The 24,062-nt window shown below is 45.5% G+C and overlaps 8 protein-coding genes across 8 annotated transcripts; 1 reads left to right on the top strand and 7 right to left on the bottom strand.

Annotated features, from left to right (window-relative positions):
- Positions 1 to 167: 167 nt before the first annotated feature.
- On the bottom strand, positions 168 to 2,037 carry N7533_008518 (uncharacterized protein; the record flags this gene model as incomplete). The annotated part of the gene is made up of 3 exons (XM_057105168.1): positions 168 to 1,068; positions 1,133 to 1,490; positions 1,542 to 2,037. 3 exons carry the CDS (start codon positions 2,035 to 2,037, stop codon positions 168 to 170), a joined length of 1,755 nt encoding a protein of 584 aa, XP_056956617.1.
- Positions 2,038 to 2,414: 377 nt separating this feature from the next.
- Positions 2,415 to 3,490, bottom strand: N7533_008517 (uncharacterized protein; the record flags this gene model as incomplete). The annotated part of the gene is made up of 2 exons (XM_057105167.1): positions 2,415 to 2,738; positions 2,912 to 3,490. The coding sequence occupies 2 exons, from the start codon at positions 3,488 to 3,490 to the stop codon at positions 2,415 to 2,417; spliced, it is 903 nt and encodes a 300-aa protein (XP_056956616.1).
- A 58-nt stretch (positions 3,491 to 3,548) lies between these two features.
- Positions 3,549 to 3,851, bottom strand: N7533_008516 (uncharacterized protein; the record flags this gene model as incomplete). Its single annotated transcript, XM_057105166.1, has 1 exon — positions 3,549 to 3,851. The coding sequence occupies one exon, from the start codon at positions 3,849 to 3,851 to the stop codon at positions 3,549 to 3,551; it is 303 nt and encodes a 100-aa protein (XP_056956615.1).
- Positions 3,852 to 6,442: 2,591 nt separating this feature from the next.
- Positions 6,443 to 6,721, bottom strand: N7533_008515 (uncharacterized protein; the record flags this gene model as incomplete). Its single annotated transcript, XM_057105165.1, has 1 exon — positions 6,443 to 6,721. One exon carries the CDS (start codon positions 6,719 to 6,721, stop codon positions 6,443 to 6,445), a length of 279 nt encoding a protein of 92 aa, XP_056956614.1.
- Positions 6,722 to 8,274: 1,553 nt separating this feature from the next.
- N7533_008514 (cytochrome P450) lies at positions 8,275 to 9,820 on the bottom strand (the record flags this gene model as incomplete). The annotated part of the gene is made up of 3 exons (XM_057105164.1): positions 8,275 to 9,023; positions 9,335 to 9,587; positions 9,668 to 9,820. 3 exons carry the CDS (start codon positions 9,818 to 9,820, stop codon positions 8,275 to 8,277), a joined length of 1,155 nt encoding a protein of 384 aa, XP_056956613.1.
- A 4,629-nt stretch (positions 9,821 to 14,449) lies between these two features.
- On the bottom strand, positions 14,450 to 15,181 carry N7533_008513 (3'-5' exonuclease; the record flags this gene model as incomplete). The annotated part of the gene is made up of 1 exon (XM_057105163.1): positions 14,450 to 15,181. The coding sequence occupies one exon, from the start codon at positions 15,179 to 15,181 to the stop codon at positions 14,450 to 14,452; it is 732 nt and encodes a 243-aa protein (XP_056956612.1).
- Positions 15,182 to 18,767: 3,586 nt separating this feature from the next.
- Positions 18,768 to 20,213, bottom strand: N7533_008512 (uncharacterized protein; the record flags this gene model as incomplete). The annotated part of the gene is made up of 4 exons (XM_057105162.1): positions 18,768 to 19,526; positions 19,619 to 19,720; positions 19,791 to 19,973; positions 20,037 to 20,213. 4 exons carry the CDS (start codon positions 20,211 to 20,213, stop codon positions 18,768 to 18,770), a joined length of 1,221 nt encoding a protein of 406 aa, XP_056956611.1.
- Positions 20,214 to 20,493: 280 nt separating this feature from the next.
- N7533_008511 (uncharacterized protein) lies at positions 20,494 to 24,058 on the top strand (the record flags this gene model as incomplete). Its single annotated transcript, XM_057105161.1, has 8 exons — positions 20,494 to 20,567; positions 20,618 to 21,313; positions 21,614 to 21,872; positions 21,933 to 22,039; positions 22,088 to 22,327; positions 22,389 to 22,814; positions 22,869 to 23,843; position 24,058. Coding segments are annotated over 8 exons (2,778 nt in total).
- Positions 24,059 to 24,062: the final 4 nt, after the last annotated feature.

The raw sequence follows: 24,062 nt of genomic DNA, 5'->3' as shown, positions 1-24,062 counted from the left end.
TAGCTATGACAGCTTTTTGATAATTTATTACAAGTTAAAAACACGCTATGATCTAAGAGGACGAATATGGTAATCAAGATTAGATCATTATAATATTCATGACCTACAAGGGAGAAAATGAAATGAAAATGCCAACGTTTGTTCATTTAGTCGATATTGACCATCACTCATTCCTGTTCAAAAGCCTGGGCAGCCTGGAGGTTATCCGAATTCTCGTTGCCATAATCGAGAAGCGCCTTGAGTGTCATGGGAAATCCACTGATCGCGGCTCTGTAGGGCTCGTGAAAGTCCACGTCAATTCGAACAGGGCCATCTATGCTCTCCTTGGATGCATGGATGAGGACGCTAGGTTTGAAGGGGGTTGTTTTTCCTTCTGGCCATAATTTGGACAATGGTAGTAACTGCTCATCGTTCACGTAGAAGCCCCTTGTCATCTTGATAAGGGCTTTGAATCCCGGGTTGTCAGGAGGTAATCGGCAGCATATCCATCCCCGAATGACGACTGATCCCTGTTCATCTTCCATGTATATCATTTTGAAGAAAAACAGGCTCGCCCGCAACCGAACTGCGAGACACTGCAGTGTGTCATTTGGTGCCTGACCTAGAATCGGTTCAAAAATTGAAGATGAAGATTTCGACTCGCTGTAGAATTCGTGACCCGCCGCAACCTGTTGCATCTCGTGGATTTTCCCAATGTCGTCCAATTTTGGCTGCTCAGAAAGCTTCACATTCAACCTTGTAGCTCGGCCTAATAATCTATCGTCGGCCGTCTTCCCGAATGTGTTCCACGCTGCTTGGCCGTCCATCGTGCTGAAAAGAGTCCTTACGAGATTGACAAGGGACTCTGGAACAAGGTGCCAAGAATTTGGTTGTTTAGCAGGTCCATCTGCTTTCCCGCATCCGACAGACAGAAGTAAATCGAAGTTGATATTCTTGCCCCAGATGGTTTTGGACTCACTCACAGCATCCTGAATCGGGTTATTCGCCTTTAACCCACCATCCCAATAGACGTCATCCGACTGCAAAGCTCCTTCGAAATACATTGGTGCGGCCGAAGTACAACGGGCCCTGGATTTGTTAATTGCCTGATTTGATGTACTTTGGTGAAGGGGGCCAGTGAATGAAGACTTACGCTCTCCAGTCATCCATACGCGAATCGACATAATGTCCAGTGCCTCCAGGGTGATAGTTGGCGATAAGCTTGAGATCAACACCGACGGTTGTGGTAACAGCGACTCGACAGGGGTGCCGTAGCCCATAAAGCTGAGTAGACTCGCAACCGGGGCCTGGTGCGAATACGCTGCGAAGAGCGGATTCAAGTTGCTCGGTGTGATATATGGAGCCTCGAAACCACCTAGCTACCCAGCTAACGCCACGAGCCTTCGTCCAGGTCTTGTGGCAAAACCCATTTCGGACAAATAGATAGAAGCGACGCCTGCATTCCTTCACTTCAAGACTCTCGACACCAAGACCAAGAGCGATGATGCCACCTGTGCTGCATGAGTATTATTTAGGTGCGGATAGACACAGATACTACGTACCGGCACTAGTACCAATTATGAAGTCAAAAAGTTGGCTTAGAGGAATCCCCAAGCCTACTTGGCTCTCGAGTCGAAGGAGAGTGGTAATTTCAACAATTCCACGGACACCACCACCATCTAAGGATAGTACTCGCACCCCAGCCAGATCGGGTTTGATTTGAGCTTTGTATGGCCACTTGTCGTTGGTCGCTTGGCAGATGATGCAGCTATGATGAACAAACCAGCCAGGATAGCGCTTGTCCATAGGAGTGTCGTCAAAGTCCTGGACACAGTACTCACAGATGACATGGTCACACGGGAGCCGGTACTCTGGCCGCCCGAAGAAGCAACCATAGCAGACATTTGTCTGTCTGATATCTTGCATAATAGAGCCGTCAATGATACGCGGGAAGCCATTCAGCAACCGAAGCTCCTCTAAGTGTCCCCGATGGATTTCAGCTGCATAACTGCGCCATTGGCTTCGGCTTGACGGCGCCTTAGAGTGGATATCTGACATTACTTGATGAACCGCGGCCTCAACAGTAGCAAGGAAGCTCTTTGAATCAAAACCGGGACTCATGAACAATCCTTCTTTGAGCAATCCGCCAGATTTGCTTTGATGGCCCTGTGCGTGACCAATTTGAGTGTTTACGCACCTTTGGCCACTCTCTGGGTCAACAAAGGCACATTGGACGTTCTGCTGGAGAAAATGGGAAACGGCTCTGCTGCAAAGAGACTGGATATCCTTATTGAATACGACAGAGGGGAGTAACACCGCGTCTAGTAGTAAATTTAGTTTAAAGAAGGGCCCTCTCGCTCATAAATCATTATACGAAAAAGAGTGACAAAAGAGGAGGAAGGAAGGCAGATAAAACAAAAGCAAAGGGAGATGAACTAACTCTTCTTCTCCTCCTTAATTGTTTGTCTTAGTAGATTCGAGGCCAAAACTTTCCCAGCGGCTTGGAACTTTTCCGCTATATGACCTTCCAGGCAGTAGCTAAGAGCCTCTGAAAAGTGCTCTTCTGTGGATTCAGGGATAGATACTTGTTGCCTACACTGGCCGAAATCGAATGGGTCGGTGTTGCCGGATGCTAGATGAGTGAAGGCGTAATGGCCAATCAAGGATAGCTGTCGGGTGTCGAACCTGGTCCAGGAATCGGCTCTCATTGACTGTACACGTTGTGAATCCTTACGAATTCGGTGCGCAAGCTTCTTGGTCTGCCTTATTACAGAGTCAGTTGTTCCTGACTTGTATCCTTCGAGCGGCACATAATGCACGTAGACACTCGAGAAGCTTCGGCTAAAGAGCTTTTTCATCGTCTTCTGCTCGTACTATTTACGTGGCACTGGATTTAGCTATATAAATATGAAGGAACAGGTAGAATACTCACCTTGTTTGCTAGATTTCGCAAGTAGTTGTTTTCACTAATTTCCTTCTCGATAGCGGAGAAAAAGTCCTCTGTGGCAGCGTCGGGATGCCCAGAGAGCCATTCTTCATTTTCCAATGTCGGTCCATTTAAGATAATGATTAGGGCCGGAAGTGCATGTTGGTTGATGGTGTTTTGTGCGCCAATCATGGACCACTCAAGCAGTCGGAGGGCAGAGTCCGCCCAGGTTTTATGATTTCTTGTAACGTAGCAAACGACATCGCTGAAGATGTACAGGAACCGAGGATAGAGACTCTGGACAGCAGTACGACGATCCATGTATTTACCGTCCTTCGCAGCAACAGGATATCTTTTCCCCTGTCTTGCCCACTCTTTCTGATGTTGGGCCGCGAGCGGCTCGGTCCCCATCATCCCCTCGCAGTCCGCGTAGAAGGTTGGTGCCTCAGTCCCGAAAGTAGTAGGGTCAAAGTAGAGGTTGACCTCCCCGGTTGTTGAGAAGATGGCAGAGTTTCCATTCACAGCTCCAGGCACTGGTGCTTCGAGGGGGCGGAATTTTTCAGCTTCTTTGGAGCCATGGATCATGGACCGGACTACGGTGCATGACAACAGGATAGTGAGTTAGTGTGGGTCCATATAAAGACTATCGATGGTCGCAGGGCAGTGGCATACTCAGTGTGGATTTTCCTGCACCAGTCTCTCCAACAAAGGATGTGATGCTAGGAAACTGGCGTTTTGGACTGCTCTCACGGTAATGGAGAGATATTGTCATGAGCTCCTGAAGACGTTTGGTTTCGACGATTGATGTGAGACGGTCTCTCTGTCGGTTGGTCTCTACACAGAGACCAAACCATTTGGTGGCTTCGTCGTCCTTAAATTGAGTTTGGGGTGTGCTGGTCAGATGAGCAAGCTTCCCGGAGATCCAGTTCCAGGCGTCCTCTGCCATTCGGTTGCTTCTTTTATGCGTCCTTTTTCTATTGAGGTGCCCCTGGAAGCATTCCTCGCAATATTCATTACCGCAGGAGCAAAGGACAGTCCATGGCATCGCTTCACACTTTTCGCATAGTTCGATTGAACTGGCCATCGTAAAAACGTATCAATATAAACTTTATCTATCTGAGAGAAGATGTCGGTAGTTCAGGGAACATTCAGCTTTCAAGAATTTCATGCAATAGGGAAACACATAGGGTCTTATACTCATCAATAGTTACTCGGTGGCGTTCATGTAGAGATAAAATACCTAGGTATATTGTCCCGGAATAAGTTCCAAGGATGAAAGTGCCTGCCCCGGGTGGGTAAAAGTGAGAAAGGGACCCGTCTAGTAGCGCCCGGGCGAGGAGGGGGCTGATCAGCCTTTGGCGGTTTTGCGGCTCATTGGATGACGCTTTGCCTTTTATAGAACAGAAAATGGTACAAGCGTGAGATAAAGATGCCCATCATCTGCATTCTCCGCTCCACCTAAGCGTCCCCACTAGCTGATGACTCTCAGTGGAAATAGGACAACACGAGCCTTTGGCAAGCCCTGGCAGATAGCCCGATTGGATGTTATATGCAAGGCCTTCGGGGCTCCCGAGCAGCCTTATTCGCCAGAGACGGCTAATCCCGAAGTCTGTACCCACCGGCACTTTCTGAACCTGTCCTGGGCAACACAAGGGGTCATCGCCCCTTTTCTCAACTAGCGCTCCAGCTAGTCCACATCTATCTAGTAGGTTATTCGTGCAAAAATATGGCGTGCTTTAGTCCGTCTACATGTCACCTGGGCATGGGGATAATATATCCCTTGGTGGCTCTATTCAATAACCGAATCGCTGCAAAATAAAAATAGATTTAACCACTAAACCTAAAGCGAATCCGTTCTCGATCTATTGGGTGAGGCTTTCAAGTTTATGAGCCCCCTCCCGTAAACATTGGAAACCAGACTGGGGACATGTACGAAAAATGAATCCGCTCACAGTCTGTTGGCGAGATTTACGATCAACTTCCGGCGAAGGGTCAGTGTAAAAGATCGTTTATACCTACTACTACCACCACCAGTGTAGCCGAGGCTTCGAGACTGCAAGATCAGGAGATAATCATCCTATTAGGAGAGTCCAAATCGCCCTTTCGACCGGCTCATGATAATGCCCAGGAGTCTTCGCGAGTTTACCACCCTTTTGCTTTTGTCGACTGGGGATCTGGGTGAGAATAGCCCTGAGTCATGATAGGGTCGCATTGACCTGCCCAAATAAATTGAATCCCATGATTATTGAATCGAAGCATTCCGCCCAGAGGCTTCTCGTATCTGCACATAGCCACCTTTCCTGTGCGTGGCATTACAGGTGCCAAAAGATTATCTCGCTGCTACGGAGGGGCCATTTAGCACCAACTAATTTATGCCTCACAGCTGATTCCCTGAGAAGTTTAGTGGGCCCGTCAAATCGAGGTAGATGAGACGATTAATCTCATATTGTATGGCATATTCAAGTTTACAGCGCTAAAGCTGTACCAATTTAACATCTAGATTTTCGACAAGAACCCCCACCTTGGACCTTTCGACATTGTAGGAATTCGAAATGATGGAATACCGCATAGTATTAGACGGAAGTTCAAGATACAGGGGCTGGATGGGATGAGAGATGGTGATCGATAGATGCTATGGAAGCCATCTGCTAACTACATGCTGTGGTGACGGAATGGCTAAGCCTGGTATAGGTCCTAAAAGCCAGATACCTCAGGTTCCAGCAGGAAGTGATAAAGCTGTAGAAAGGAAGAAGAGAAAGAAGCTCTCAGACTAAGGCCATGCATCAAATGGGGACCTGGTCTACGTGACCCAGTCATGCCACGTTCGTTACATTATCCCCTCCTCCGAAAGCCTGATCCACAGGCTTTAATTATGAGATTGATGAATTCTTGATGTAGCCATAACCTACTTCCTGCTCTGGACAGCTTACTTTGTAGCTGAATTGTTATCATTGTCATCTTCTTTAAATTTCTTGTCCTCGGGTGTCCTTAGCTAGATTGATAGTTATATTGGAGGACCTGGCTTTTCGGAATACCGGTTATAGATTGCTGAGTCTTTTCAGATGTTTTCTTATAATCGCATGTCGAACACTAATTTGAGTCTTTACTAGTTTACGCTCTAAGATATTGTAGCCTCCTCTAATGTAGTCATTTAATCTCGTATCTGCGTTATAGTACCTTGTCAATCCTTTCCTGTCAGAATTTACAAAGACGACTTTTGTAGGTCAGTTTCGGCCTCTCAGGTAAAAGGGCTAAAGAGGCTCCTAATAGCTAGTAGGGGACAAGCCGCCGAAGACAAAATCGTGGGCACTAGGTGACCATCAACAGACAATATCTGTTGTATGTTTTTTCTCTTTTATTTTTGCTGGTTTCTTTGGTTAAGATCATCTGTTCCGGCTCTTGTTTATCTCAATATGTTGATTTGGGCTTAATTGGGCTTGGATGGGATCACCAGCCCCATGCCGAATCCTCAACGACTTAAGGACGGTCTAGAATAGACTATATTTGGCTCTCGGGCACGTAGTGTGTGTGCGTGTGTTAATGCTTTTTCGAAGAACGACTGAAAGTGAACATTCGCTTCAGCTGTTGGTCTGCCGCTGCCAGGGTTCGTGGAGGTGGGTCAGCAGGCACCAGTAACTTCTCATCATTCTTGAGATATGTGCTAACATCTAGTATCCGAGTGGTACTAGTGATAAGCAGTTTGACAAGCCTCTTGACGAATTTCTTCATTTTGTCGCAAAGATTCTGTGTTTCGTAGTAATTGAACCCGTCGATGATGATGAAAATTGGCTGACGCCGGGCCAAAGCTTTCACCATCTTTGAAACTATTGAGAAGAGGAAATCTTCAGTCATAATTGACCCAAAAATTTTAAAGGCCTGCACGTCATCTGAACTGAGACATTCGAATGTCCCTACTTTCCACTGCATGGCGAGTTGATATACTAGTGTTTTGATTATTGCCGAGGCGCCCGGCTCTTTGTTCTCGAATAAATTATCAGTCGTTTGCAATCCACAAAAGTGATGTATGACGATGATACTCTTCAGGCTTTGCAAGCTTTGGATCAGCAGAGCGCAGAAAAACGAAAGTGGGCTTATTCGCTGGACAGCGCAATTGCCGTTTATTACGAGCGCGCGTGATCTTCGTGATTTGAACCTTTCGTACACTTTGGGATCAGACATTGCCCACGTGGCCCGGTGCTGGTCCTCATCTGCCATAGAAAATCCGGCTTGTAGGACTTGCTGGAGAAGATGGGAGGGTCCCTCACCCGAGGACGTCAAAAGCGATGGTGTATCCCCCCCCCAAGTATTTTAGGATTTCCTTCGTGGTGATACATGGTCGCGGGTCTAGCGATTGGACGATCAAGGGCTGTTAGTTTCTGTAGCCAAGTTTCTCGGAACCCTGTGGTTATGCAAACTCAGCGGTCGTTTCGAAGTTGCCGCACACGGACCCTTACGCACATTTTGTATTCATATATTGAAACGCAAAGAACTGTTTAAGCTCCTTTTGAATTCATACATCATGGCCAGTGATCCTTTGACCCCATCTGCCACCTGCGCTAATCTTTTTTGATTGCACAATTGAATCGTCCGCTCCATATTTTCCGATGCCTTCCTCAAATTGTCAAGCTCAGCCCGTAGCGGCATATATGAGCTCTGGAGGAAGAGTGGCTTGAGAAACTCGACTGAGAGATTTGTCAGTAAGGAAATCCATTGTATCTCCATAAAGGACGCCCTGCATGACCGGTCTTTCGTCCAGAATTCAATTATACTTTCCATTGTAGTCAACACTTTGACGTCAAGCTGACATGTGGCCACCTGCAGAATCGACTCTAAGCTGTAGAGTTCTGCATACTGAGTGACACCGTCAATCCTTTTTAGATCGATGGATCACGGTTCCCGCTTGCGCTCAAGAGGTAGCTAGGCTGTCCACTTACTTCCAAGGTTACCACTGCTCGAAGCACCCGCGTCACCCTGTTCCCCGCTCGAGGCCAAACACAGAATGCCCAGGTGTTGTCCGACCTCGGGACAATGAATCTCGAAAAAAGTGTTTATGCTCATTAAGCCTCTATAACCAGCTTCCACGGTTTTTTTTTTCACTTCGCACCATTATTGCGTAGCAGTTCTCTGTGTACTTCGCATCGAGTAGCAGCACGGGATCTAATATTTGACGAAAAGCATTAACAGTTGGAAATTGCCAAGAAAGATAAAACCATTGTTCACTTAAGGTTAATGGATGGAAAGTTTGTGATATCCCGAGAGCAGGAAGTGTTCCTGCATAATATATACTAGGAGACTTTATGTCTGGCAAGGGCCTTTTTGGCCCGAGGCTATACGCAAACAGTAGTAACAATGTGGTCAACGAAAATAAACTATGTACGACGGGATAGCTTCACTTCGATCCCAGTCTGTCGCACGAAGAAGCTATTGTGGGTCGACCATTCCTTAGTCGGATCGACAAAACTTATATCATAGCGAGAAATAAGGGTTGCAAGAACCTTATACACCTCCACAAGACCCAGGTGCTTGCCGATACAAATACGGCTCCCGCCTCCGAATGCTAGATCAGTATTGTTCATTAGTCGAAGGCGTTCCTGGAATTCGTCTTCAGTCTCCCGTTTCTCGTCGCGAAGCCATCGCTCAGGACGGAATGTCTCAGCATCCTCCCCAAATACTGACTCATTCCGCCCGACAACGTAGGGATTCATTCCAACTACGCAATTGGCCGGAACATGACGTCCATCGGGGAGGTTAAGACCTCCATTTGGTACGTATCGTTCAAGAATCATGGCAACGCCCGGATGGCATCTCAAAGCCTCGCGGACAACAGCATTCAAGTATGGGAACGTCCTAGAATCCTTGTAGGACGTCGTTGAGGATGAATTAGAATCGTGGACGGGAATTTCTGACCTGAGCCGCTGCCAAACACTTGGTTGTTTTAATGAGTAGTATAATGCCGCATTGAGGGTGATGGCCGTGGTGTCCGCTCCAGCAATCATAATGACCATTAACCAAGAAATGATCAGCGTATCATCCACAACGTCTGGGAAATTTTCCTTTGCCTCGATGAATTTATCTAAGAAGTCCGGCTTCTCTGAGTCATGGTATGAGGCATCGGCGCCTGCAGACGGTCAACCAAATGTTGGACCGAGATATTGGTTATGGTGCCGAAAGAAGGCGGCCCAAGCTTATAAATTGGGTTCTTGTCCAGTAGATGATCCAGTATTGGCATCTGTCCGACTAAGGTGAAATAATCCATAGCAATATTGGCCGTGCCCAGTGTGCCATCAAAGTCGTAGCCTTTTTCTAGGTATCCGATGGGTTGACTAAACGTAGCTTGGCCAACAACGTCCCAGGTATCTATACCCGGTGAGTTTCAATAAATCATGGCATTGGTCAAGTTGTAGAATTAGATAGCGTGAATAGACTTACAGTAAGTTATCCATTCTCCTAGGTCGCATATTTGAGTAGAGTTAGGCCCATCCACAAATTTCTCGTCTAAGCGTTGACAAAAATACTGAATAATGTTGTCGATATGGGGCTCGAGGGTGAGAATCCCATTCAGAGAAAAGTACTTAGAGACGGGTCTTTTCTGCGCTGAATGTACCTCTGGCTTGCATTCGCTGAATAGATTGTAGATGATCTTGCCGTTATTCACAGCACTGCTACCGTGGTAAAACTCCGTCTAGAAAATAGAGCATTAGCTCTATCCCGTAAATGAGTTTTGAGAAGAGTTCTTCCATCGAAGTACTAGAATATATCTACCTTGACATAGTTCTCTTTAGTGTTGTAGATGGTCTTTATCAACTCAGGGATATCAAGATCCAAGATGTTGGGCGCTATTCGCACCACAGGGCCATACTTTTGATGCAACTTTTGAATCACCAAATGATAATTTCCTCGCCGGACATGGAACATTCGCCACAAATTAGTCCATCCTTGAGAGATAAATTTGTCAGATATAACGACTTTAATATATATTTTTGAGGTAGGTACCTAGGTACAAGTAACATACCAGCAAGAAATGGGCCAGGAAACTGGCGCAGGGGAGAAATTAGGTACGATCCAAATAACCACAGGGGCAGAATCGCCGCAAAAATATATGCAGCCCCTGTGGTATGGCTTATTGTGCTAGGCTCTAGCATTATTGCCCATGTAATTTCACGGAAGTTATTTTTCAAGGTTGCTGAATTAATCAAAGTTGAATTGCCAGTATGAAAATTGCTGATTTATGGAAATAATGTGAGTAATTCCAGAATATCAGTAGATGCGATTTCAAGTTGATAGCTTCAAGTTCGAAAACTACTAGGCGAAGACACGGGACGTCAAACTTTATATACCGTCCTTTTACAAGCGGGGCTGCAAGTGAGAACCTTGGAATGCCTGGGAGGAAAATTGCATGTCGCTTACGGCGCTGTCGATCTGGACCCAAATTTCACCTCGTATGCATCTCAAGTTACACAAGCTATCAAAGCTCGAGATATGGCTCGCCCTTCTGCATGGCTTAGCCCTGGAGATTTGTCACGGACCCCCGTATTTCGGTGGCAACGGTTATCCGGGCCAATGAGAAGGGGTGTAAACAGAGTGTAAGCGAGGCGGATGGGGAAGAACAATTTGGTTCCCCTGCGAGGGCGTCCACCAGATGACACCTGACATGTCGACTCATAGCTCTCGATTATAAAATATTCTCGTGCCGATCACGACCAATGTCACACAAAGCCAAGCCCAATGAGGTCATTAAGGTTCTCGCAGAGCGGTTCCCCCCCAACATAGGTTTACTGCAGTGAACCTTACAGCTCCTTTTACGAGTCCTCACAGTCCAGCGTGCGTGATTATGTAGTAGCCTCTGTCTCGCGTGCAGGTGAACATGCAACTAGCAGTGTGATGACGCTTGAACTCGTACTAGAACTGCGCAGTCTGTACCGGGAGAACTTGTTAGTTGCTAGTGGGCAATGATCCCTACAATTTGCAAATACGTATACATAGTCCGAATTGGGATCGGTGCTCAAATTGCTAAGAAAATGGAACGTAGAATGTAAAACCAAGAAGATAGTGAAATTGGAGGCCCAAGTAGAAGTATTGGCTCCGAGTCCGAGGCCCTCCGCTGTAAGCTGCTAAGGCCCGGCCCGGGCGCCCGGTCTGGCCGCGTTTCCCCACTTCTACCTCAGCTTCCCCGCCACAAATAGTTGAATCGGACCCATAAAAATTGGCTGTAGTTGATAGTCTGAGTAAACAAGACTGAAAAAGATCTTCGGAAGCATGAACTTGAGGGATCACAATTCGGCGCTACGAGTGGGGGTTAATTGAGGATCAATTACCGCAGCTCACTGGCCAAAAGTTCGAACAACACTAACATCCCTGGGATTCGAGCAAATTGATGGGCGGCGGAGACCAGTATATATAAAAAAGCCCTGTAGGACAGCAAGGAAATTTTTCCACATGGGCATGGCTTCCGGGTCAGCAGGACTAGGAATCGTAGCTCAACACTCCCTCAACACGATATGTTGTCAGTATTGATTAGTGGGAAGCCTGGGGCTGGGAAGTCTACCATTATGAATTTCGCATACTTGGATATGAAAATTTGATCTCGCAAAACCCGAAACGAGGTTATTATGAGAGATTTTATCGATAATAGAGCTACTAGTCAGTACATAAGATTATTCTAAGCTATATCTAGTACATACGACCATAGGGTGTGGAGAACAGGGCTTCCCGTCCGCTCAGCCGTACTTAAGCCACACGCCGGCAGGTTAGTAGTATGGTGGGTGACCACATGCGAATCCCTGCTGTTGTATGTTTTTGTTCCACAATGTTTTGATTGATCTACTGGGAGAGTGCCCTTGCCGCTTCAGCGCTTCACCTGAACAGATGACGCGGCCCCTTGCCTAAGCCTGCTTGCTGTCTTGAAGAAGCAATGATACTTTGAGCACAAGTGATTGAGAGCGAAGGAGATCAATTTGGGCTAAAGCACCCGCGAACGCTTTTGAGCATGAGAATCTTTGTATCCGAAATGCAAAGCATATTTCTGCCTGGAGAAGTAATGTTGCCAATAGACAAAGTATTCGAAAGATAGAAGATTATCCTTGGACTAGATAGACTATATGGAAATAACTTACACTCTAACTCTAATGGTTGACTTTCTTTAAAGAAATGATGAACTAGAAACTGCTGCATCTCTAGCGGAAAGCTTAATAAGTGTTCTTGATCGGATTCTTACTTTGCCCTTGTATGTTTAGATATGCTTGGATCTATACATCTTACATAAATTTAAGAAGAGAAGGTAAAAAGTTTTATGACGAAATTACTTGGAAGAAAGATGAAACTTTACGGGGAGGAGTATGTTGAAGTGTTTGACATCTAATTTGGTTTGGTATTGTTGTACAGAGAGTAAGGCTAACTTTGTGAGGCTAATACTCTCTATTGGTATATCTACTATGTTTACTAATAAACTCTAAGTATTAAATACCTAGATATGCTTTAGTTCCTTTAGAGTTTTGTAGATCTCTATTAAGTATGTAATGATCTAGTTAGTTCTAAGATATCATTGTTAATACTGCCTTGAATCTCTAGTTTAAGAGAAGTATTTATTAGTAGGGAGGATCCTTAGATACTTCAAAACTTATCGGAACTGTTAATAGAATATTGTTTATAGAAAAATCTGGTTGGTGCTGCTGTTTTATAACAGAAAATTCTTGAGATCTGTTTTCGGAAATCTAGGAATAGATTTAATGAGCTGCCACGGACGTATTGGTCCTTACCTAGGAAAGGCTTGGCTGTGATGAGGATGCTGAATTCTTGGAACAACTTTTTGATAATATTGATTTGGACGACGTATCCCCTGAGAAAATTGTAACTGTACTAGATTCTTTGGAAACTTTGGCAGGCATTTTGGAGAGGTCATCCTTAGTTGCGCAAGCACCAGGGGGAGGAGATTCATCCTGAAAATAAGTTTCATGTATTCTAATCTCCAAAATCTATTCTATATTCCGTACATTTTGTTCTTGGGTCGGGATATAGGAAATAACTAAATATGTGGCTCGAAACAATTGCAAGGGTCGTTCGCCGAGCGGATGCAAATTGATATATGTTTGAGCATCAGTGATTTTCCTGTCTCTCGGGATCCTATGATATCGTATAGACAGGAATTCTCAGGTGTCTCTTTCTAATCTAAGCCCTACATAGATAATAGTGGACTATGATCTCCCTATAAAAACCTTGAAAGTTCTGCGGATGGACCCATCTGTGGACATTCAGATGATTCGTTCGCCATCAGTCTCTTAGTAAAGTGAAATGATTTCATGGCCAATTCCTTCTCAAGCCTGACATGAATCCCATACTATCTAAGTTCTATTCAATTCCCTTGCCTGACTATAGGTTCCAATACAACAACTTCGAAAATAATTATATTTATCTATTCCTCTATAACGACATAAGATAATTTCTATTTTTTCCTACTTGAGTAAAGAATTTAGAGTACAATAGTTAGTATAGAAAGATAGGATATCATATCCTACGGAATAAAAAGGTCTTCGAAGGGAGTAGTAACTTAATAGAATGAGTATTGAGACATATATAGAGTCTGGGTAGATTGGATTTTTCGCAGTACTAACCATACCTTGTGAAGAATCTCCTTAAAAAGTGCTAGAGAATATCTTTCCTTTAAAGTTACATGTCTATAGCTTGCTTCTGCCAGATAGATTGTGATTTCTTCTCAATCAAAGCCAAGATACTATATTTCATCACTCTAGTATATTTTGACGCCGCAGCGAATTTTGTTCTGTCGGATTCTTGAATACGAATTCCGGATGCGAGTTTTGGCTCTTCGGGTAAAGGTTTGAACGGGGGCTGAAAATAGTGGACAAGCCACCTGGAATAAAATCGCGGGCACTAGGTAACCTCCAACATACAGTATCTGTGATATTGATATGTTCTTATTTTTGCTTCTTCAGTTTCGGTTGAATTAAGTGAGCGCATTTGTCGCACTACTTCACTACTCTCAGCCCAAGGCCCTGGATCCTACCGAAGCGCTGACGTGTTCCATCGTGTAAAATTTCCCTCCCAACTTCCCACCCCACTTCACGCCCATGTCCAAGTCTCAAATTTTCTTTGTACTTTTCCCAGTAGCCTGAACTGATTCTGATCGAATCTGACCACGTCAAAAGAAATCACTGTGGCTGCTGCAACTATCTCGCCTGGTCTTGGTCATCTTGTATTCAAGCACGTAGTGAAAATTATGACCAATTGAGTGACTTGAAGTGTCAATTTCCTTTTCGTATTTAACGATGGGCCGCCATATACGGCACAGGTCTTCACACTTGCGAAAGATCAAGTTCATGAGAGCGAAGTGAAGCCTATAGTTTTTAATTTCATGAAAAATACCTAAGTTGAAAAAGAATACAGTATTTGGTACGAAGATCGGATAACGAGTTCGAGTTATAGGAATAAACGATGCTAATAGAAGCAACCAAGAAAAAAGAATCGAAAACTATTCAGTAGCGAGGGCAACAGGGCTTGTATAATTCATCAATTCAATAAATCTTTCCCAAATCAATCGGACCAAGGATCATATTCCTCCGGCCATCCAAGATCTTCTGCAAGATCAGACCATAAAAAATTATCGGAATAATCGTCATATTTAGCACCATATTCCCAAGCTCGAGTAGACTGGGAGGCAGGCAATTTGCTTTTGGATTTCCCCTTGTGATGCCTTTGTAGGCGTTTTCTGAGCTTACACTCTTCCTCCCGACGTCGAGCATTTTCTGCCCACAATTTCAGTTCCTCTGGATTTCTGATACACCAGATGGCGATATCTCGTGCTGCATACGTGTCTTCTAAAGCAATATGCCCACAATTGCTGTTCTGTATATCCAAGCTCAAGAAATCCTTCGCAAGACTCTTCAAGCTCCACATACGAGGTAACGGCTTGGTGGAGATAATGGAAGGGAAGACAGTCTCGGCAGTCAAGATTGCAGTGTCAACAATCTTCGCATGACATATACCTAGGACTTCGAGATCATAGTTGAGAGACTGACCTACTAATATAGTCGAGTCGTCCATAAACTCCCATAATTTATTGCGCGCTTCTCGCCAGCTTTTAAACGCTGCACCAGAGTAGATGGCACTGGTCATGATATCTTCCGTTATTCCACTGAACTTTGACCTCCAGTCAACCACTTTCTCTGATGGTACAACGTAGCGACTTATAAGCACTTTTCCCGTTAAAAAGTCAACAGCACTGAGAAAAGCGAGTGCTTGGAGGCCATTTCTCACTCCGACCATCTCACAGTCAATAGCGATGGCCTGACAGAACCCCGTTGCTTGTCGATCTACATGAGGTGTCCCTCGAAATTCATGGGTCTGAATGGAGCCCTTGGATGGTAGTTGTTTATTTCTTATGGAACCAGGTCCGAAAACGTATTTTTCGGTCCGAAGACGATCCCATGAATGGCACTTGGAACGCAGATATCTCAAAATGAGACTTTGCTCCAAAGGGTCTAGAACGGCTGGGTGACTAGGGAATCCAATTCCCACGTCTGGCAAAGAATCTGTTGCATCTAATGTAAGCCTTGAATCAGCCGGTGGTTATGTTTTAGGCCAAGTACCTAGGGCTGGGCTTCCTTCGAAAGCCATTGGTGGTACAGAATCCAGGAAACTGGATGAACCATGATCATCGGAAATCTCTATTATATGTCCAAAAGGTTTTACCACTTCCTCAGGAGATTTTGTTTGGACATATCTCGAGGGTAAATTGGATGGGGATATCGGTTGAGCGTTGTTTGGTGTGTTTGTTGAAGCGCACTTAGAATTTTGATAATGCTGTATAACACCCAGCTCGTCTTTGAAGACTCTTTGACATATGGGACATTTTAAAGGGTGAAATTTAATTATGAAGTGATTTTTGACCTCAATCAAACTGCGAAAGTTCTTTCTCTTGCATCCAGGACAGGAAAAACGAGCTGAAGCTGCCATATTCAAAACCGAGAATTTGAGCCGAATTCCAAGTTTGATATGACTGACATCCAGACAAAAGTCTCCAGCTGAATGAAATTTAGGATCCATCACTCTTCTTATCTTTCTTTCCAATACTTTGGCTGGTACCCAAGGCGTACACGTAGTCCTTGGCATGCATCACGCCGCGGGAGGGTATTGGTAGGTACAAGGATTTCAAAGCCACACGCGTGCGATACGCCGCCTCACTTTCAGCTTTGCAGTCTACTCTGCGGAGAGACAAACTTGATCTTTGGCACGGGTGAGCGCTCGAAAATTAGATTTCTGGTCAGTAAAAACGATGTGGTTGTCTAGATGAACGCGCTAGATGGCCCTTGTCTAGGTACATAGACGTAGTGAGTTAGCCCTTGGCATGACCAGCCGACAATGGATCTGAGCCTAGACATCACCTGCGCCAATGTATTCTACGCAATCCTGCGGGCTTTCACAGGCTATCGTGCGTGTCAATGAACTGTGCAATTAATAGATACTGCCCTACTCCGTATATTCATCTGCATTCAAGCTGTTACTGAAGAAGCAGCTTGGTACACGCTAGTAGGAGCGGACCGGGCCGTGTGACCCAATCCTGCTTTTGTTTCGGTGTTAGTGCTTACGCGACCCAGCCTCCTTTTTTCCGTCGTTCATAATTGGTGAGAAAGTGTGCGTGTGTTTAACTATAAGCAATCTTCTGCCTGCAATGGAACTCTCAGAATTGACAAATGAGAGGATCTCTATCAATTCACCCTATTATTATGTATATTCGTTTGCTGAATCTTTCACGGCGGATATTCTAAAAGCTCGTGTGTTACGGACCTTGTGACGTAAGGGACCGCAACCCAGATGGTCCACCCCGGAAGCCAGGACCAGGAATATGTAGGTAAAGGTATTATAAGCAGCCTCTTCCCCATAGGGCCCCACTTTAAGGTCGGAACACCAAGGCTAGTAGGAACAACGTGTAATAGAGGTCATGTTGAGAGGAATAAAGTACATTTAATGCGCGATACTAAGTGTGAGGAAGAGAGGAAACAGGAAGATGAGGCTCTAAGAATACGCCGCGAGAGCTGCGCTATGCACGAATAGGCAACAGAGTCTGGTCCGGATCATTATATAACATAGGAACTGGCTTCTTTAATCAACATCTATACTATGCTATAATTACAATAAACAATAAATCTGGCAAGAGAGAACGTGACTACAGCTGGTAGGTGGGTACCACGATTGATGAGTAAATCATGCCAAGCTCTTTCTACTATCTTACTCTCTACCACCGATACCATTAAGGAGGAATGCACATATCAGAGATTATCTATTTGCGCACATCTATTCAGTTATTCACAGTCTTTCAATCTAAGTTACTGCAGGATGAACTTCGGGTTGTTCTTTATTCAGTTTTATCTTTCAAGACAAAGAGAGATTAAGCAATTCTGATAGGATAGCAGCTTAAGCTTAAGTTAGATTGAACACAAGCTAGCAAGTTGTATACAGAAATAAGACACAGTAACTGTCACTGGTCTTTTTAGCAAACTGATATTTATTCAACTCCAGCCCTAGCTAATCGCTTTTCTAGACTTTCGAGTACCTTTGATCAGTGTAGTTGTAATTATGACAAAGTTTGGCCTAAAAATAGTCCACTTTTTCCTCCTATGTGTGGTGGTCTCACATATGTAGCCTTAGGCCTCGGGCCGTTGGCAGGGATCCATGAAACTCAGACCTCTTTTTACGCAAAGCTTCTCTCTTTCCTTATCCATGTGTAGTATTCTTTCATAATGCCCCTATGTTTGTTGGTTTATCTTTGTAATGTACCTAGGCTGTTGCACTGAGTAAGAGATCAATGGCAGCAGTCTTGTATATATAGACTACTTAAGGATAGTAAAAACCATTCGTTTTATTTCTCAGCTTCATCTTAGCACCTCGGTCAAATAATTCCCTGCTAAAGTTCACCAATCCGACTTTGACAAGTAAGTTTCGGCTCTTCGGGTGAACAGCCGTTAGGGTGGCGAGCCGCTCAGGACAAAATCGTAGGCGCCAGGTGACTACCGCCATTCAATATCTGTTTTTATGTTTTTGCCTTTCGTTTCTTTTTGGTTTGCGACTTTGCTTTCCAAACATGCGGTCCGGTAGGCCCATTTTAGACTACGCAATAAATTCCGTCGTTTCGGAAGGAGAGTACTAGTACTCGCATCATGATAATCTTGCTCCTAGGGACGCCCTGTCTAGAACCTTGGACTTATCAATAGGTGCAGAAGAAACCTCCATGATCGTCCTGGAAGTTGTATATGATCACAGTCTAATTATTGATCCTTGAATACTTTGGAATATTGCATATATGGTTTTCCAATCTCGAATACTGTCTTTCTATCGCTGTTGATCCATTCACCAATGTGAAACACAATAGTACACTGCAGATTCAAACTCCAAGATTTGAGCTATGTTGTATAGAAGAAGTCTGTGAATGAGAGTTCAGCAAATGGCACGTCAGCAATATAAGTCAACGATAGTGGATTACCCGGATGTTTGTCCCCTAGCTCTTCTAGACCTTTTCGTCGCTGAGAGCAGGCATGCTCCGAGTACTGTTCGACAGCCTTTGTTTTATTGATGGTAGTGAAATACCATCGGAGACCCAATGAAAGTGCCAGCAAAACACAGGATAGCCCTAAGGCTGACGCATTTCCTTTCCTGTCTGTTTACAGGAAGAGGTTTAGGTCCGATCATTGCGGTATAGCAAAGCTTAACTTACAATATGGCGGGTCGCTGTAGGCCTGTGTTCCGCAGATGGCGAAAATTTGGGAGAATATGTTAGTGAATGCCAACGAAGACCCCCTGTTCAATCTCGAATTAGCAGTGACTTTCAAGGTTCGCAATGCTGCTAGATTCGAGTTCACCTTCGCGTATAGCCGATAAAGCTCATGGCCGCCCAGGAAAGCTGGAGAACCACACTTGGGTACACTGAGAAAGCGACGAGACAGGTTGCGCCAAATCTAGCTTTCTCATTCTCTAGTCCGAGGAGTAATGAATAGCCCACGATCGCTCCGCAAGTTGATGCTGCCATTGTTAGACCTCGAGCGTTTGTTCGGTCAGCTACCTTGGCCCAGAATAATACTCCAACACAAGCACAGGCGTATACTATGACCGAAAATAGCTGAGTATTGATTGAACTGTATCCGAAACCCTGTAAAACTGTGAGAAATCGATGCAGCCTTAGTAGGAAATCGGAGCACCGCACCTGGATAATTGCCGGAAGAAAGTTGGAAATCGAACCGACGCAGAAATGACCACAGCAAGCAATGCCAAGAAGGAGCCAGAAATGTATACTGAGTAGTACCAATGGAATCTTCCTTATTTCGAGCTTCGCCTCCGAGGTGTTATGGGCGCGACGACTTCGACGTACAACCAATGCCTTTTCCTCTGCTGTAAAGCCGAATTGTAGGGTCTCGGGGCTGTCGGGAAGTAGAAATAAAACACAGAATGCCGCTACACAAGGCATAGCTCCTTCAATTAGAAATATCCAGCGCCAAGCTCTCCAGCCATGAAGGCCATCCATATCCTTGTCGATACCGTAGGCGATCAAGCCGTTGAAAGCACCTGCCAACGTGCTCATAGAGTAGAAGATAGCTCCACGTGTGGCAAGCTCGCTATACTGATACCAGAAAGACAGGTCTAAGCCGGAGATATTCCAAAGTTAGTGGGCTGGTTATAATGAGGTTAAGATATGGGTAACAAACAAAATACTCCTCCTTGGACGAATGCCTCAGCTGCTCCGATCATAAAGCGCAAGGCAAGGAGCTCGCCTTTGTTGTGGATGGCAACTGTCGACGCCGTAATTGCACCCCACTGTTTTTTTTTTTTAAAAAAAAAAATTAGCCAATATAGTCGTGGTACGAGAAAAGACTTAAATTCTTACGGTGATCATGGCTCCTGCAAACTGCCTCGCCGACCCAATCTGTTTGAGCAACAGCGTGCCTGGTAGCTGGAAAACAATGTAGGCTACCAATAGAATAGTTGCCGCATTTGAATAATCCCGAGGAGAGAGTTTCAACTCATCTGAGAGTCCTGCCACTTTCGCGTTGGCGAGGTCTGATCTTCCCTGCAATTAGCGACAGGTCAGCATTCCATGGTGTATAAAATCATGGCATGTTAAGAGGCGTACCATTTGCGCAAAGAAATAAACAATCGATATTAGTGGTAGAATAAAAAGGTTCAGCTTTAATTTCACTCGAGAAAGTATTTTCGGGGATAAGTCATCATCGGAGTGTAGCTCTTCGTGGGAAAAGGCAACTTGGATCTCGTCAGCATGTTTGGAGGCGTCGGTGCTATTTGATGGCATCTTGGGATGAATCTCCAGGGCTTTTTTCTCCCTCGTGGCGATATTCAAGTTCAGGTTGGTCTTTCGGTGATATAAGTATCATTTTGTGTCGGTATTTCTATATTTATAAGAAGCGACAGACTCAGAGGACTCGATGCGCCCCTTGTGGATGCCTGCTAACTCAAGTCTGGGGTAGAGGCCCACAATGGCAAGCGAAATTCGGCGAAGGAAGCGAAGAATCGTCAAAGTATGACCTTGCCCTGGCAGATCGACGTTGGCTTAAAGATTCGCTCTGTTGCCAATGCTAACGCATGGGCCGAATTTCGGCAAGCGAAGCGAATCTCGCTTCACCACCAAAGTACATATTCCGCCAGAGTTTTGACAATAATGGTGGCACAGCCTCCGAACTGAAACATTCAATGCAGCCTGAGCGCTCATGCTAAAATGGAAAGACCTTTGACGACGAGCAATGTTCCGAAGAAATTTCTCAAAGCCTGTTTGATGGTGGGCCATGTTCCACTGAAGGCCTTGGCCTGCGATCCACGCGTTTCCTACGCGCTCTACATACCTCCGACCCGATACGATGCCGATCCCAACCCGACCAAGCTCCCCTTGCTCGTCTGGGTTCATGGCACAGGCAGAAAATGGAACACACTCTACGAAGATGGAATGGTTTCTTTTGCCGATCGCATGCCATGTGCGATTCTCGCCCCGTTGTTTCCTGCCGGTTTGGATGGTCCAAATGATTTGGATTCCTACAAAATGTTGCACTCATCCTCGCTTCAATCAGATCAGGCCCTACTGGAGATACTTGACGAGGTTTCAGTTCGCTGGCCAGGGATCCATACAGACAATTTTTTTCTTCACGGTTTCTCTGGGGGTGGCCAATTCGCTCACAGGTTTCTTTACCTCTATCCGGAACGCCTAGCTGCTGTCAGTGTTGGAGCGCCGGGCAGGGTTACCGCGTTGAATTTTTCGAAAAATTGGCCGGAGGGTATAGCAGATACGAATATTTTGTTTGGTCGGGAAGTGGTTCCTGGCAACATCCGCAAGGTCCCGATTCAATTGGTCGTTGGCTCGGAGGACAATAAGGTGCACGGGGGCGAAGCATTCTGGACTTGGTTAGAGAAATTCGAAAATAAGAAGGAAGAAAAAAAGTTAGAGAGTACAGGTCTATCTCACATGGAAATCGGGCGATTGCAGACTTTGGAAGAGCTTCATAGATCATGGAAAACCGTTGGAATAGACAGCCAGCTGAATATAGTTCCAGGCGTTGCACACGATGCAGGTCGGATTCGCCCTGCTATGTTACGTTTCATGGAGCCATTGATCCGAACTGACATTGAGAAATGAATAAATATACTGGGTAATATGCCACAGGATATACCATATAAGGATCTCGGATAGACCAATGTAAAAAGTGTAGCCTTGGAGAAAATCGCGGTTGTCATCACCATCGCCGCCAGTGCCAAGACCCCCACAACGACGTCGTTTGCTGGTCAGCATTCCTATCTCATCAACACCCATTCACCCGCTACACACCGACCCACAGCTATCATCTGCAGCTCCAACCAAAGTGCCACGCGTGTAGCAATGAGCGAAGCCACTCGAGGTCAAGGTCGACGGAAGGCCCCCATTAAGCGTACCTCGATGGCGTGTACGGCGTGTCGTCAAGTCAAGGTGCGCGATCCATGGCCCCACGCTGGTTGGATACGACAGGTTAACATTCTCTACCCCTAGCTGAGGTGCAATGCCATGGATTGCTTTCCAGCGCCCTGTACTCGATGTACGAAGCAGAAAATAAATTGCAAATTTGACCCGAAGTTCAAACGCGAGCCTGTTCGCGGGTAGGAATCGCCAATCCTACTTTGTCTACATCTCGCTGATTATCCTAGGTCACTGCAGAAGATTGCGAGAGAAAACGAAAGGCTGCGAAGCTTGGTGAATGAAGCAGAAATATCACCTTCCCATTCACCTACAGAGGCAGCCTTGAAGGCAGTTTGTACCGATAATGGAGCTTCAACTTTTCAACAGGAAGCCTCGCCCATCGACAAAACGAAGTCCAAGTTACCCACCCCCAGGGAAATCGAAGGTGTTCGCCTCGATGCAATTACAATTTTGGCACTCTTTGAGCAGTAAGTTTCGGCTCATTAGTTACTAAGTGTCGAGAATATGGAACATTAACGCTCTCATAAGCTTCGCCGCTCACTACCTGCATCATCTGCCGATTCTCGATCTCACGAAATCAATTGACTTAATATGGAGTGAGAACTTACTTCTATTTTGGACAATTGTCATAACATCAGCCAGCAAGCACCCCCAGCACTCGAGCTACTTTGGGCCTCTCCAAGTACCATTCAAAAATCTTCTCTCGGAATATCTAGTCAGCTCTATTCGCTGCATATACACAGTCCAGGCTTTGTTGATTCTATCTCTTTGGCCTTTCCCGGTTGCCAAGCAGCAGGACGACCCGAGCTGGGAGTACATTGGCTTGGCCATTGCAGCAAATTTGAAACTGACGTCCGTTGATTCCCAGACGAACTGGCCCGGATCAAATCCATTATTGATTGATGAGAGTGAGCGACAGCAGACTTGGCTGGGCTGTTTTGCAGTCAGCACCGAGTAAACTTACCATATTTAATCCATGTTTGTTTAGTACATGCTGATGATCCTCAGAATTTCTGCAGCTCTTGCTTTGCCGCCTCCCATGGGAATGGTATCCCAGAGTATGCCCAAAATTAGACATGCAGTCCGATCTAGCTTGTCCAGTGATTTCTCAGCTCTTCTAGATATCCAGGACTATGCGACTAGGGAAGCGGCACTCCTTAACAACCCGTCCGCGACCCAGGCCCAGAGGTCTTTCATCGAGCTGCTGGAAAGGGATTTGGCTGCAATAGAAGCTCGCATGCCAGACAAACCCCACCCGAAAATTCGGATCGGATGTCTTGCTGCTCGTCTTCGTTTATATGCTCTGCCCTTACTATCTCAACTATCATCGGACGGTCAAAAGCGAAAAGCCATCGGCATGTCAAAGGCTTTCTGGTATATGGGATTTCACTCGGCAATCGAAATCACGAACATTTTCGGCCACTCCGAGTATACGATTGTAGACATGTCCAGAAGCTCTACCGAACAGAGAGTCGATGAATTCTTTCCAAAGTATTACTTCCAAATTTTGATCATGGCCGGCATGTATTTGATCAATATTCTGGCCTTTGACAACGAAATGTCTGCTGAAGACAAGAATTTGGCACGGAATCACATCAAGAAGGTCTATGAAACACTTACGAGCTGGTCACGAGAACCCAGAGACGAAGCGGCACGCGTCGCGAGAGTGATTGACCTGCTCTCTCGCCACGTGCAAACATCCGATTTGTCTTCCGAGCTACAGCCAACCGCCCATTTAACGCCCCCAGCTAGTACGATAACCAGTGGAATGTGGATGGCGGGTCAATTACGGAGCAAGTTCTTCTCTTCCTGGTTGCAACCTACTGAGCCGACTCCCGTCTGGGCAAACGAGTCATCCGAGTTTCCGACTGGCCTTGAACCAGAAATGTTTGAGGATGATTTACTAGAATGGAATACCTGGCTGGCAAACCTGGATAGCATTCTCGCAAACCCCTCAGCAATGGCAGATTTTGGAGCAGATTAGTTGCTCCGAGGGCGAAGTCGGATGCTGGAGCGAACTTCGCTTACCGGGCCGAAGCTTCGGCTATATTTGAGCCAGCAGCCCTCCAGGGCTTCTTTATAAGAATGTATCATGTGTACGAGGGAAAATGCTGATCATTATCGAAGCATTACGTTATCGGTTATTTCTATCTTGAATTTACTAACGCACCTGGGCATTCGACATTCGCGACCGCAGGGCCT

This window comes from Penicillium manginii (assembly GCF_028828005.1).
Source record: "Penicillium manginii strain IBT 31320 chromosome Unknown utg000006l:1.0-4164085.0:1.0-4166146.0, whole genome shotgun sequence".
In the NCBI taxonomy this organism is placed as follows: Eukaryota; Fungi; Ascomycota; class Eurotiomycetes; order Eurotiales; family Aspergillaceae; genus Penicillium; species Penicillium manginii.
The sequence above is the reverse complement of the archived record's forward strand: the minus strand, read 5'-3'. Positions and strand labels throughout refer to the sequence as shown.